Raw genomic sequence first — 15,065 nt, forward strand, 5'->3', positions numbered from 1 at the left:
CACACACACACACACACACACACACAAGAGAGAGTGACGCATAAAAGGGTTGTGTTGTATGGTTGCAGAAGTTGGTCATTAGGGAAGTTGGTCATTAAAACCACGTCCCCGGCATCCTCATGCACCAGCTGTCTCACTCTCTCTCTCTCTCTGTGTGTCTCTCTCCCCTTCTCTTCCTTACCATCTCCCTCTTTTTATCTCCCTCTCTTAACAACCCCGCTCTTTGTTTCTTTCTTTCTGCCCCCCCCTCTGTTTCTGGCTACATCAAAACAATAGAGCAGCTATGACAGTCCCTGCAGAAAGCAGACATATATCAGCATTCTGGGAATTCAAAAGGGAGGAAGTGGACAACTTTATCTCCCAGGACACAGAGGACCAATCCACAGGAGGTATGACACACACACACACACACACACACACACACACACACACACACACACACACACACACACACACACACACACACACACACACACACACACACACACACAGGAGAGCAAAGGGAAACAGACATCATGAGTTAGCAGGGGTGACAAATGATAAAGAGGAATAAGAACCACATGTACATAATTTAAGACGGTTGTCCTTGTTGGCCATACAGCGTTGATATTCACAACGTACAGTATTCACCATTCACTGGGATGTCCTCCGGCACCATTCACAAGTCGTTCAGGTGTGGAGGAACTGAAGGGGCCTCTGGTTACGTTTAGTTCAGGCATGTGGAAAGATGACTGCATTGTAATTTGATATCAGATATTGTACCTGGGTGGTTCTACCCAACTGTAGATCGCACCATAGGTTTGTTATTATGCATTCGCTGAATACCAAATCAACCCCTTAACCCATTGGCCCTTTAGACCTGACACTATTGGATAGGTTGAAAAGCAATGTGGTAAGCTGAACTTTGCCTTTGGACAGGCTGGGAGGGATTCTCACTATGTTGCTTTCACCGATCAAGTAGGGACTGGGGGTCGATTTGGAATTGGGGATTAGTGTATTTAATTGTGTTGCTCGTTAAGTATCTAATAAATTAGCTGTAATATGAGAGTCGTTTGAAAACATGTTGCTATGTTTTTTTAGTGTGAAGTGGACCATGTTAAAGGTCTGCTGTCAACACAAACAAACATCAACAACATTACCATCTGTAGCACTCTGGAACTCTGGAAGGCCACAGGGGTCATTCGGTCCCCTCTGCTGACGCCGTCGTCAGGCTATTTCCACTCCGCTCATTATCTATCGCTTTCTCTCTTTTCTCACTACCTCCATCTTTATTTTCTTTCATTTTATGTTTGCCCCTCTCTAACACACACACACACACACACACACACACACACAAACACGAAACGCTAAGTGTGTCATCCCCCCTCTGACCCTGCCTCCCCTTAGAGCACTACAAAACAAGGGACAGAGAGAGAGAGAGATGTGAACTCATAGGTGTCTGAGCAGCGATGAGCTGCTATCACTCTGTGCACTAATGAAATAACCTGTCTTATCATATTTCACTGGAACCTGATTAAGACCTGCCCAAATACAGCCACTTTCACTATACAGTACATAGACATATGGCTAGGAGAGAGGGAGGGATTGAGGGGAGGTAGGGAGAGAGAGCGAGAGGTGGGGGAGGGAGAGGGAGGGAAGAGGAGAGAGAGGGAGAAAGGGAGGGGAGGGGGGAGGTATGATATTCAGTGGTTAATAACTCAGAGGAGGTAGAAACATATTCATAAACACAAACAAACATGAAACAGCACATACACACTCTCTCTGCTTATCTAGAAGAATATACACACACAGAACACACAAACAACCCAACACAACACACACCACACACAAAACACACACAACAGACACACAACACACACACCAGCCCTGGGCAGAAAATAGTTGTATTTTATAATTAAGTTGAAAACACCAACTTTTCAAATACTTGAGGTAGAAGAATATAAAAGGTAACTATTTTATTGGACATTCAAATACAGGTATCAGAAAAACTTAATGGCAGCCTCCTGGTCGTCTTTCAGTTCTACAAAAACAAAATAGCATACAGTACAGTAAACACTGCAGTAATACAGTATACAAGATAAACATCTTAGAAAATAGTATAGCTGTAAAGGCAGTCATTCTTGTTCTCCCCCTTAGACGAGAAGGAGCATGGATAGGACCAAGATGCGGATTGAGGGAAATAAGCCATCTTTTAATGAAAAACAGCAAACAAGACACTACAAAACAACAAACGTGACTAACCTTCAACTGTCCAGTGAGGACACAGGAACAAACACCCACAAAACACCAGTGAAACCCTGGCTGCCTTTGTATGACTCTCAATTAGAGACAAACAATACACACCTGTCTCTAATTGAGAATCATACCAGGCCGAACACAAAACCCCACATAGAAATACAAACATAGACAAACCCACCCAACTCACGCCCTGACCAACTAAAATGAATACAAAACAAAGGAAAACAGGTCAGGAACGTGACAGAACCCCCCCCTTAAGGTGCGAACTCCGGGCGCACCAGCACAAAGTCTAGGGGAGGGTCTGGGTGGGCGTCTGTCCACGGTGGCGGCTCTGGCGGTGGACGAGGTCCCCACCCCACCATAATCAATCCCCGCTTCTTTATCCCCCTCCCAATGACCACCCTCCCACTAACCCCACCTAAATGAAGGGGCAGCACCGGGATAAGGGGCAGCACCGGGACAAGGGGCAGCACCGGGACAAGGGGCAGCACTGGGACAAGGGGCAACACCGGGATAAGGGGCAGCACCGGGACAAGGAGCAGCACCGGGACAAGGGGCAGCACCGGGACAAGGGGCAGCACCGGGACAAGGGGCAGCACCGGGACAAGGGGCAGCACCGGGACAAGGGGCAGCACCGGGATAAGGGGCAGCACCGGGATAAGGACCAGCACCGGGACAAGGGGCAGCACCGGGACAAGGGGCAGCACCGGGACAAGGGGCGGCACCGGGATAAGGGGCGGCAGGTCCTGGCTGAGGGACTCCGGCAGGTCCTGGCTGAGGGACTCCGGCAGGTCCTGGCTGAGGGACTCCGGCAGGTCCTGGCTGAGGGACTCCGGCAGGTCCTGGCTGAGGGACTCCGGCAGGTCCGGGCTGAGTGGCAGCTCCGGACTGTAGGGCAGCTCCGGACTGTAGGGCAGCTCCGGACTGTAGGGCAGCTCCGGACTGTAGGGCAGCTCCTGACTGTAGGGCAGCTCCTGACTGGCGGGCATCTCTGGCAGCTCCTGACTGGCGGGCGTCTCTGGCAGCTCCTGACTGGCGGGCGTCTCTGGCAGCTCCTGACTGGCGGGCGTCTCTGGCGGCTCCTGACTGGCGGGCGTCTCTGGCGGCTCCTGACTGACGGACGGCTCTAGCGGCTCCTGACTGACGGACGGCTCTACTGGCTCGGGACAGACGGGCGGCTCTAATGGCTCGTGGCAGACAGATGGCTCAGACGGCGCTGGGCAGACAGATGGCTCAGACGGCGCTGGGCAGACAGATGGCTCAGACGGCGCTGGGCAGACAGATGGCTCAGACGGCGCTGGGCAGACAGATGGCTCAGACGGCGCTGGGCAGACAGATGGCTCAGACGGCGCTGGGCAGACAGATGGCTCAGACGGCGCTGGGCAGACAGATGGCTCAGACGGCGCTGGGCAGACAGATGGCTCAGACGGCGCTGGGCAGACAGATGGCTCAGACGGCGCTGGGCAGACAGATGGCTCAGACGGCGCTGGGCAGACAGATGGCTCAGACGGCGCTGGGCAGACAGATGGCTCAGACGGCGCTGGGCAGACAGATGGCTCAGACGGCGCTGGGCAGACAGATGGCTCAGACGGAGCTGGGCAGACGGGCCGTTCAGGCACCGCTGGGCAGACGGCAGACTCTGGCCGGCTGAGACGCACTATAGGCCTGGTGCGTGGTACCGGAACTGGAGGTACCGGGCTGAGGGCACGCACCTCAGGGCGAGTGCGGGGAACAGGAACAGGGCACACTGGACTCTCGTGGCGCACTCTAGGCCTGGTGCGTGGTACCGGAACTGGAGGTACCGGGCTGAGGGCACGCACCTCAGGGCGAGTGCGGGGAGAAGGAACAGTGCGTCCAGGGCTCTGGAGACGCACAGGAGGCTTGGTGCGTGGTGCCGGAACTGGAGGCACCGGGCTGGAGACACGCACCATAGGGAGAGTACGTGGAAGAGGAACAGGGCTCTGGAGATGCACTGGAAGCCTGGTGCGTGGTGTAGGCACTGGTGGTACTGAGCTGGGGTGGGAAGGTGGCGCCGGATATACCGGACCGTGAAGGAGGACACGTGCTCTTGAGCACCGAGCCTCCCCAACCTTACCAGGTTGAATGGACCCCGTAGCCCTGCCAGTGCGGCGAGGTGGAATAGCCCGCACTGGGCTATGCAGGCGAACCGGGGACACCACCTGTAAGGCTGGTGCCATGTACACCGGCCCGAGGAGACGTACTGGAGACCAGATACGTTGGGCCGGCTTCATGGCACTCGGCTCGATGCCCAACCTAGCCCTCCCAGTGCGGCAAGGTGGAATAGCCCGCACTGGGCTAAGCACGCGTACTGGGGACACCGTGCGCTTTACCGCATAACACGGTGTCTGACCAGTACGACGCCCTCTTACTCCACGGCAAGCCCGGGGAGTTGGCTCAGACGTCCAACCCGGCTTCGCCACACTCCCCTTTAGCCCCCCCCCCCAAGAAATTTTTGGGTGAGCCTCTCGGGCTTCCGTGCTAGCCGCGTACCCTCATACCTTCGGTTCCTCTCTCCGGTTGCCTCTGCTCTCCTCGCTGCCTCCAGCTGTTCCCATGGGAGGCGATCCTTTCCAGCCAGGATCTCCTCCCATGTGTAGCAACCCTTGCCGTTCAAGACGTCTTCCCATGTCCATTCCTCTGTCTGTCTCTGCTGCTGTCGCTGCCCTTCTCCACTCCGCTTGGTGCTGTTGTGGTGGGTGTTTCTGTAAAGGCAGTCATTCTTGTTCTCCCCCTTAGACGAGAAGGAGCATGGATAGGACCAAGATGCGGATTGAGGGAAATAAGCCATCTTTTAATGAAAAACAGCAAACAAGACACTACAAAACAACAAACGTGACTAACCTTCAACTGTCCAGTGAGGACACAGGAACAAACACCCACAAAACACCAGTGAAACCCTGGCTGCCTTTGTATGACTCTCAATTAGAGACAAACAATACACACCTGTCTCTAATTGAGAATCATACCAGGCCGAACACAAAACCCCACATAGAAATACAAACATAGACAAACCCACCCAACTCACGCCCTGACCAACTAAAATGAATACAAAACAAAGGAAAACAGGTCAGGAACGTGACAATAGCTCCCAATTTCATACATACAGTAATACATGAAACATTTACTTTGTTTCCCCGTACAGTATATATTGGAATCCAGTCTTTACTGTGATTTATGTTGTTCTACTGTCAAGTAGTAAAGGTAGTAGATAATTCCAATGTCTGCAGTACAAACCTATTCTCATTTTGGAACCCGAATAAGGGATGCTACGGTGAAGCGGCTCAGACTGGGCAGCACTCTCTGCTCAGACTCTCTCAAGGTCAAACCATGGTTGACCACATGGTCAGATTACTCTCCTTGTTCCTGGTCTATCGCCACCTCTACCTCTACCTCTGTCACGATCGTGTGGAGGATTGACGGACCAAAACGCAGCTTTAGGAAAATAAGCCATCTCCTTTTTATTGACGAAGAAGGCAAAACGAAACAAACACACTTACGAACTAATCAAAACAATAAACGATCGTGAAGCTAAATAACGATGTGCACACACAGGCTACAAACGTATCACATAGACAACTACTCACAACAAATGAAAGCCTATGGCTACCCTAAATAAGGCTCCCAATCAGAGACAACCGAAATCAGCTGTCTCTAATTGGGAACTCATTCAGGTAACCATAGACTCTCCTAGACAACTAAACATACATAGACAACGCTAGACACATGAACTCAACACAAACCCATATACTACACCCAACAACCCCTTTACCATAGAAACACCCAAAACCAACAAAACACAAACATTCCCCATGTCACACCCTGACCTAACTAAAATAATAAAGAAAACAAAGAATACTAAGGCCAGGGCGTGACATAACCCCCCCCCTTTAAGGTGCGAACTCCGGGCGCACCATTACACAGTCTAGGGGAGGGTCTGGGTGGGCTTCCATCCACGGTGGCGGCTCCGGCTCTGGTCGTGGTCCCCACGTCACCACAGTCCCTAACCGCCTCCTTAGCTTCCTCCAAATGACCCCCCTCCACATTAACCCCACTGCATTAAGGGGCAGTTCCGGACTAAGGGGCAGCTCCGGACTAAGGGGCAGTACCAGGGTAAGGGGCAGTACTAGGGTAAGGGGCAGTACCAGGGTAAGGGGCAGTACCAGGGTAAGGGGCAGCACCAGGATAAGGGGCAGCACCAGGATAAGGGGCAGCTCCGGACTGAGGAACGGCAGCTCCGGACTGAGGAATGGCAGCTCCGGACTGAGGGACTGCAGCTCCGGACTGAGGGACTGCAGCTCCGGACTGAGGGACGGCCCATGGCTGGCTGACAGATCTGGCTGCTCATGGCTGGCTGACGGATCTGGCTGCTCATGGCTGGCTGACGGATCTGGCTGCTCATGGCTGGCTGACGGATCTGGCTGCTCATGGCTGGCTGACGGATCTGGCTGCTCATGGCTGGCTGACGGATCTGGCTGCTCATGGCTGGCTGACGGATCTGGCTGCTCATGGCTGGCTGACGGATCTGGCTGCTCATGGCTGGCTGACGGATCTGGCTGCTCATGGCTAGCTGACGGATCTGGCTGCTCATGGCTAGCTGACGGATCTGGCTGCTCATGGCTAGCTGACGGATCTGGCTGCTCATGGCTGGCTGACGGATCTGGCTGCTCATGGCTGGCTGACGGATCTGGCTGCTCATGGCTGGCTGACGGATCTGGCTGCTCATGGCTGGCTGACGGATCTGGCTGCTCATGGCTGGCTGACGGATCTGGCTGCTCATGGCTAGCTGACGGATCTGGCTGCTCATGGCTAGCTGACGGATCTGGCTGCTCATGGCTAGCTGACGGATCTGGCTGCTCATGGCTAGCTGACTGATCTGGCTGCTCATGGCTAGCTGACAGCTCTGGCAGATCCTGTCTGGTTGGCGGCTCTGGCAGATCCTGTCTGGTTGGCGGCTCTGGCAGATCCTGTCTGGTTGGCGGCTCTGGCAGATCCTGTCTGGTTGGCGGCTCTGGCAGATCCTGTCTGGTTGGCGGCTCTGGCAGATCCTGTCTGGTTGGCGGCTCTGGCAGATCCTGTCTGGTTGGCGGCTCTGGCAGATCCTGTCTGGTTGGCGGCTCTGGCAGATCCTGTCTGGTTGGCGGCTCCGGCAGATCCTGTCTGGCGGGCGGCTCTAGCGGCTCCTGTCTGGCGGGCGACTCTAGCGGCTCCTGTCTGGCGGACGGCTCTGTAGGCTCATGGCAGACGGGCGGCTTTGCAGGCTCATGGCAGACGGGCGGCTTTGCAGGCTCATGGCAGACGGATGGCTCAGACGGCGCTGGGGAGACGGATGGCTCAGATGGCGCTGGGGAGACGGATGGCTCAGATGGCGCTGGGGAGACGGATGGCTCAGATGGCGCTGGGGAGACGGATGGCTCAGATGGCGCTGGGGAGACGGGCAGTTCAGGCATCGCTGTGCAGACGGCAGACTCCTGCCGGCTGAGGCGCACTGTAGGCCTGGTGCGTGGTGCCGGGACTGGTGGCACCGGGCTGGGGACACGCATCTCAGGGCTAGTGCGGGGAGCAGCAACAGGACGCACAGGACTCTGGGGACACACAGGAGGCTTGGTGCGTGGTTTAGGCACTGGTGGTAAAGGGCTGGAGACACGCACCATATGGCTAGTGCGTGGAGGAGGCACTGGTGGTACTGGGTTGGGGCGGGGAGGTGGCGCCGGAAATACCGGACCGTGCAGGCGTACTGGCTCCCTTGAGCGCCGAGCCTGCCCAACCTTACCTGGTTGTATGCTCCCCGTCGCCTGACCAGTGCGGGGAGGTGGAATAACCCGCACCGGCCTATGTAGGCGAACCGGGGACACCATGCGTAAGGCTGGTGCCATGTACGCCGGCCCGAGGAGACGCACTGGTGACCAGATGCGTTGGGCCGGCTTCATGACATACGGCTCAACGCTCAGTCTAGCCCGGCCGATACGTGGAGCTGAAATGTACCGAACCGGGCTATGCACGCGTACAGGAGACACCGTGCGCTCTACTGCGTAACACGGTGTCTGCCCGTACTCTCGCTCTCCACGGTAAGTACAGGGAGTAGGTGCAGGTTTCCTACCTGACTTCGCCACACTCCCTTTAACCTGTCTAGGATCAGCGTGGCGCTAGCGGCACCCCCCCCCCCCCCCCCACTGAAAAACCAGTGCCGCGAAATTCAAAAAAAATATTTTTTTAAAATATTTAACTTTCACACATTAAAGTCCAATACAGCTAATGAAAGACACAGATCTTATGAATCCAGTCAACATTTCCGATTTTTAAAATGTTTTACAGGGAAGACACAATATGTAAAGATGTACATCTATTACCTAAAAACACATTAGCATATTCCACCATCTTTTATTTGTCCACCAACACCAGTAGCCATCACCAATTCGGCTAAACTAAGATATTTATAGCCCCTAACCAACAAAAAAACTCATTAGATGACAGTCTGATAACATATTTATGGTATGGGATAGGTTTTGTTAGAAAAAAGTGCATATTTCAGGTATATGGCATAGTTTACAATTGCACCCACCATCACAAATGGACTAGAATAATTACAATGAGCAACGTGTTTACCTAACTACTAATCATCAAACATTTCGTAAAAATACACAGCATACACGAATCGAAAGACACAGATCCTGTGAATACAGACAATATTTCAGATTTTCTAAGTGTCTTACAGCGAAAACACAATAAATCGTTATATTAGCTTAGCACATAGCAATTAGCAGCCCAGCATTGATTCTAGCCAAAGTGAGCGATAAAAGTCAACATCGCCAAAAGATATTAATTTTTTCACTAACCTTCTCAGAATTCTTCCGATGACACTCCTGTAACATCACATTACAACATGCATATACAGTTTGATCGAAAATGTTTATATTTAGCCACCAAAATCATGGTTAGACAATGTGAAATGTAGACAAGCTGGTAAAGAAAACGTCCTTGCGCCACTTAGACAGTGATCTACTCTTATACATAAATACTCATAAACGTGACTAAAAAATATAGGGTGGACAGGGATTGATAGACAATTTAATTCTTAATACAATTGCGTTATTACATTTTTTAATTTATCCTTACTTTTCAATACAGTTTGCGCCAAGCGAAGCTACGTCAAAAAACATGGCGTCCTAAGCCACTAAAATGTTTCGACAGAAACACGATTTATCATAATAAAAATGTCCTACCTTGAGCTGTTCTTCCATCAGTATCTTGGGCAAAGGATCCTTTCTTGGGAGCAATCGTCTTTTGGTGGAAAGCTGTCCTCTTGCCATGTGGAAATGTCAACTACGTTCGGGATGAACTGAAAAGCGTTTCCAACTTTTCACATCGTTGCAAAAATAAATGTCCCAAAATCGCACTAAACGGATATAAATTGCTATAAAACGCTTTAAATTAACTACTTTGTGATGTTTGTAACTCCTATAACGAGTGAAAAGATGACCGGAGAAATATAACAGGCTAAACTAACGCTTGGAACAGGAGAGGGTCGGTGTCTTCCACGCGCGTTACGCAGCAAGAAAAGACTTGCTAGCTAAAGGTTTTTTTCATTTGTAGGGCCTGTGAACGAGCAATCGAGCCCGTTGGAATCGTCATCACGTAAAGGCATCCAGGGGAAGACGTAAGAAGTGTCCGTATAGTCATAGCAACGACAGAGCCCTTTTAAATGACTTCAGAAAAGTGGCCAACGTTTCTCAAATCTGACTCCATGTCAGGGAAATTGCTGTAGAATGGGCTCTGTTCCACTTAGAGACAAAATTTCAACTCCTATAGAAACTATAGACTGTTTTCTATCCAATAATAATAATAATATGCATATTGTACGATCAAGGATTTTGTGGGAAGCCGTTTAAAAAATTAGCCACATTAGCATAAATAGTCTAAACAGCGCCCCCATCCCCAACAGGTTAAGGCCCCCCCCAAGAAATTTTTGGGTTGTACTCACGGGCTTCCAGCCTTGTCTCCGTGCTGCCTCCTCATATCGCCTCCTCTCGGCTTTAGCTGCCTCCAGCTCTTCACGAGGAAGGCGATATTCTCCCGGTTGTGCCCACGGCCCCTTACCATCCAGTATCTCCTCCCATGTCCACGAATCCTGTGTAGGTGGGTCCTGTTGCCGCTTTCCATGCCGCTTGGTCCTGTAATGGTGAGTAGTTCTGTCACGATCGTGTGGTGGATTGACGGACCAAAACGCAGCTTTAGGAAAATAAGCCATCTCCTTTTTATTTACGAAGAAGGCAAATGAAACAAAAACACTTAAACACTAAACAAAACAAGAAAACGATCGTGAAGCTAAATAACGATGTACACACACAGGCTACAAACGTATCACATAGACAACTACTCACAACAAATGAAAGCCTATGGCTACCCTAAATAAGGCTCCCAATCAGAGACAACCGAAATCAGCTGTCTCTAATTGGGAACTCATTCAGGTAACCATAGACTCTCCTAGACAACTAAACATACATAGACAACGCTAGACACATGAACTCAACACAAACCCATATACTACACCCAACAACCCCTTTACCATAGAAACACCCAAAACCAACAAAACACAAACATTCCCCATGTCACACCCTGACCTAACTAAAATAATAAAGAAAACAAAAAATACTAAGGCCAGGGCGTGACAACCTCTCTCTGCCAAGTTTGCTTCCATTGTTCTCCAAACACAGGAGTACTCACCTGTAGCCTGTTAATACATACCAAAGGTCTGATTGCAAAGTAAACATTTACGCAATTAGTGTTTGCACGTGTACAGAGTGAAAGTGATCAATTAGTAATTGAGCTTAGCTTGTTGAACAGTGTTGCTTTTCATTTTCACACAAGAGATTTTAGTTGTGAAGGTTGTGCCAAAGGTAGAGAACTGTGTGTTGTGTTTTGCCAAATGTTCGTTGTAGAAATGCAATCTGAGTGTAAAGCAAAACATGTGCCAGTAGCATTGTAGATGTGGTGTCTGGTTCTGATAAATGAGTTACAGGTCTGGGTCTTTGTGCCTCATGCACCAGTTTTAGTGTGTAAACAACTGGAAAAACTGTAAGGTTCATATCTAAGAGCTCTCCAAAACTGCTTATGATCATATATTTAGACTGTTATAGTTTTTGGTTCTTCATCAAATATTTGTCAGCCATCAAATAAATAGTATTTGGTATTCTGAGAGGTATGCAAAATACTTTCAACTATTACTTGTTTTTCTGATACCTGTATTTGAATGTCCATGAAAATAGTTACCTTTTAGTTGTTATTCTATAAAAACTATATTCTACTACCTTGATTATTTGAAAAGCTTTATTTTCATATAAACGATAAAATACAACTATTTTCTGCGTCTGAAGAGGAGCATGGATCAGACCAAAACGCAGCGTGGGTTGAATACATATCTTTTTTATTATGTAAACGAAGACGAAAAACACTTAAACAAACTACAAAACAAATAAACGACGTGAACAAACGAACGAACGAAAACAGTACCGTGTGGCGCACAAACACAGACACGGCAACAATCCCCCAACAACAAACAGTGAGAACAGCCTACCTTAATATGGTTCTCAATCAGAGGAAACGTAAAACACCTGCCCCTGATTGAGAACCATATCAGGCTAGTTGACAACCCAACATAGAAACACGTAACATAGAATGCCCACCCAGCTCACATCCTGATCAACTAAACAAGACTAAACAAAGGAAATAAGGTCAGGAACGTGACAATGGGCCAGTTTTAGTGTGTAAACAATTGGGAAAAACTGTGAAACTTTAGAGACTCACTGATGTTGCCAGTGAACTTTACTATTCAGCAATTACAGTATTTATTGTCATTTCAGAGACTCATGGGGTTGGATGCAAGTTTCATCCCCCAGAAACTCAAATTCATAGACGAGGCTGGATTCAATTTAGCGAAGATGAGGAGGAGAGGAAGGAACATCATGCCATCATTGAGGTACCTGGCCACGTTGGGGGAAATGTCACCATATGTGCAGCTATGAGCCACAATGGGGTCCTCCACTGCCATGCCACCCTTGGACCATATAACACTGGCCACCTCCTTCATTTCCTGAACACCTTACATGACAACCTTTTTCAGCCAGAGCAGAGAGGGCCAGGTGATCCTGAGCAGCAAATGTATGTTCTATTTTGGGACAACGTGACTTTTCATCAGGCTGCTCAGGTCTGCAACTGGTTCCATCATGATTTTTTATTTTTGTTATTTAACTAGGCAAGTCAGTTAAGAACAAATTGTTATTTACGATGACGGCCTACACCGGCCAAACCCGACGACACTGGGCCAATTGTGCGCCGCCCTATGGGACTCCCAATCACGGCCGGTTGTGATACAGCCTAGATTTGAAACAGGATGTCTGTAGTGATGCCTTTAGCACTGAGATGCAGTGCCTTAGACCGCTGCACCACACGGGAGCCCAACCATCCCAGGTTTGCAATTCTCTATCTCCCCCCATATTCCCCACTTCTCAAACCCATTGGGAGTTGTTTTCAGCATGGCGCTGGAAGGTGTATGATCGCAAACCCCGTGAACGTATGGCCTTTCTCCAGGCAATGGAGGAGGCCTGTGGTGACATTCCAGAGTCCTGTTAGGGGTGTATGCGTCATGCCATAAGATTTTTCCCCCGCTGTCTGGCCAAGGACAATACCGCCTGTGATGTTGATGCAAATCTGTAGCCGGACCAAAACACAAGACATGACTGATTTTGTTCTCGCAATGGAGTATTTGTTTCTTGACTTATGATTTTGATTTTACTGTATTTTGAAAGTTTCTTTATCCGTACAATTGATCTAACATACAGTACTGTAGTACAAATAGGCCTATTTTTCTTCCTTTGCATATGCTAAATATATTTACTGTGTGTTTTCATTTTTACTGTATGTGTGCTTACAGTATGCTGATTGACATGTATCGAGTCATGTTGAAATATAAAACATACATTTCTGCATTTGTGTTCCTTTCTTGTTTGAGTACACACAAACAATTTACAGTATGAAAAGAAAATCTTAGTCTTCACACTGAAATAGGTTCTGATAGTAGTGTTCTGAATACGTCACATTAGTGTTCTCGTTTGTCACTAAGTTAGACTAATTTGATGTGTGTGTTTCTCATTTGTGTGCGGAGTTTCATTTTGAGCAGGGAGTACATGACTTTGATCGCTGTGTATTATTTTGCAAGATGTCTGTGGGGTTTGGGGAAATTGTAGTTTCAGCAAACGTGCGTTAACAATTGAGGAAAACTGTAATATAGCCTATCACTTATTATGAAATACACCAGGGACATGGAATCACCAAAACATTAGATTAGACCACTTTTGAAGCTTCAAAATGACTAACACATATATTTTCATAACGAGTGATACATACATGTATGGTAATCCAGTAACACTTGACAATTTCTTCTACATGTTGTGCTTTGTAATTATTACAATAGCAACGTTGTTGTTACATAGGACTTTGTAATTGCATAATAATGGAGTTATTACATAAGTGGAATAGTCACATAAGTAGGTACCAAAACTATCAGCTCATTGCTACGCAATTAAAATGCAATTACCAAAGTATTAGGTTATAACACGCTAATAAAATGTTGCTTCAAAAGCAACTACGGTTTTATGGTACAGGCAAAAGTGTTACTGAGAATACTAACAGTAACAAATGTCTATTAAGGGTCATAAGGAAACTAAATATCCCAAAACTGCCAATCAACTACAGCCACGGTAGGTGGAAATACATGTTCGTTTTTTATTCTGAGCAAACTATCCCGTTAACAATGGTATAGACAAAGATCAACGTTGTTTTTGCTTGCTGTTTACAAATGGCTTTCAATTTCTCTACAGTGTTTTTAGGTATCATAAAATGAATTACAGCTTTCGACCATTTCAGTGGCATGTTAGAAGATTCATATAGTAGTTGAGCATCACAACTTATATATACTTATCTGTACAAAACAGCATTGGTGAAATGGTTTGACTTGATTTTGTACACCTGGGGCAATGGACATTCAGGAGAATGGACATTTACAGACTGTTCATATATAAATGAATTTGTAGATCAAATATGACTGTCAGATAGACTGGAATAGTATGGGAGATTGTGTGTGCTCTATTCATTCTATCTTCAACATGCAGTTCCAGATACAGCCCTGCCATTAATTGAAGGCAGCCAATCCAATAGTTCCTGAGATCTGTATTAAAATATCTACTTTTCAATATGTATTCAAATAGTTTAAAAAAGTTATAACTTTCCGACATCTGTATTCAAATAGATTTTAAAAGTAGTCATTTTTTTGGGATCTGTATTCAAAGTAACTATTTTCCCCCAAAATGACGTTTTGTTCAGAAAGCATAGTTCAACCATAGCTAGTTATCCCAGGTCTGACACACCTTTATTGCTACAGAGTAAACGGTAGGTCCTTTTTGTTTGTTAAAACTTGAGGCCCACCCTGCAGTATTCATGATGTTCATATTGATAACGGAGCTTGTATCAGAAGATGTGTATCATCTTGGCCCTGCAGGACTGACATTATCTACAGTGATTGGCACTCTGATGTATACAGTACAGCAACCCAACAGGCTCCATTAATTAATAAATCAATTGTAAAGTTTGACTACTGCAGTCAGTCACAGACCCAGCCAAACGCTGTTAGTCAGCATCACAGTGATCCCTTACAGTGCTGTGTAAAATGTGTTCTCTCTATCTCGATCTCTCTCTCTGTCTCTCGGCACACCCTTTCTCTCAGACATAGACACCCACCCACCAACCACCCTCAC

At 48.0% G+C, this 15,065-nt stretch overlaps 1 protein-coding gene across 1 annotated transcript in view; it reads right to left on the reverse strand.

The window, feature by feature from the left end:
- LOC129827283 (uncharacterized) overlaps nucleotides 1–1,181 on the reverse strand; it is a 28,413-nt gene extending 27,232 nt beyond the window's left edge. The window contains exon 1 of the mRNA XM_055888013.1: nucleotides 1,140–1,181. Within this exon, the coding sequence (XP_055743988.1) occupies nucleotides 1,140–1,181 (42 nt within the window). The remainder of the gene's footprint in view (nucleotides 1–1,139) is intronic.
- Nucleotides 1,182–15,065: the final 13,884 nt, after the last annotated feature.

This window comes from Salvelinus fontinalis, chromosome 29, assembly GCF_029448725.1.
Source record: "Salvelinus fontinalis isolate EN_2023a chromosome 29, ASM2944872v1, whole genome shotgun sequence".
Lineage (NCBI taxonomy): Eukaryota > Metazoa > Chordata > Actinopteri > Salmoniformes > Salmonidae > Salvelinus > Salvelinus fontinalis.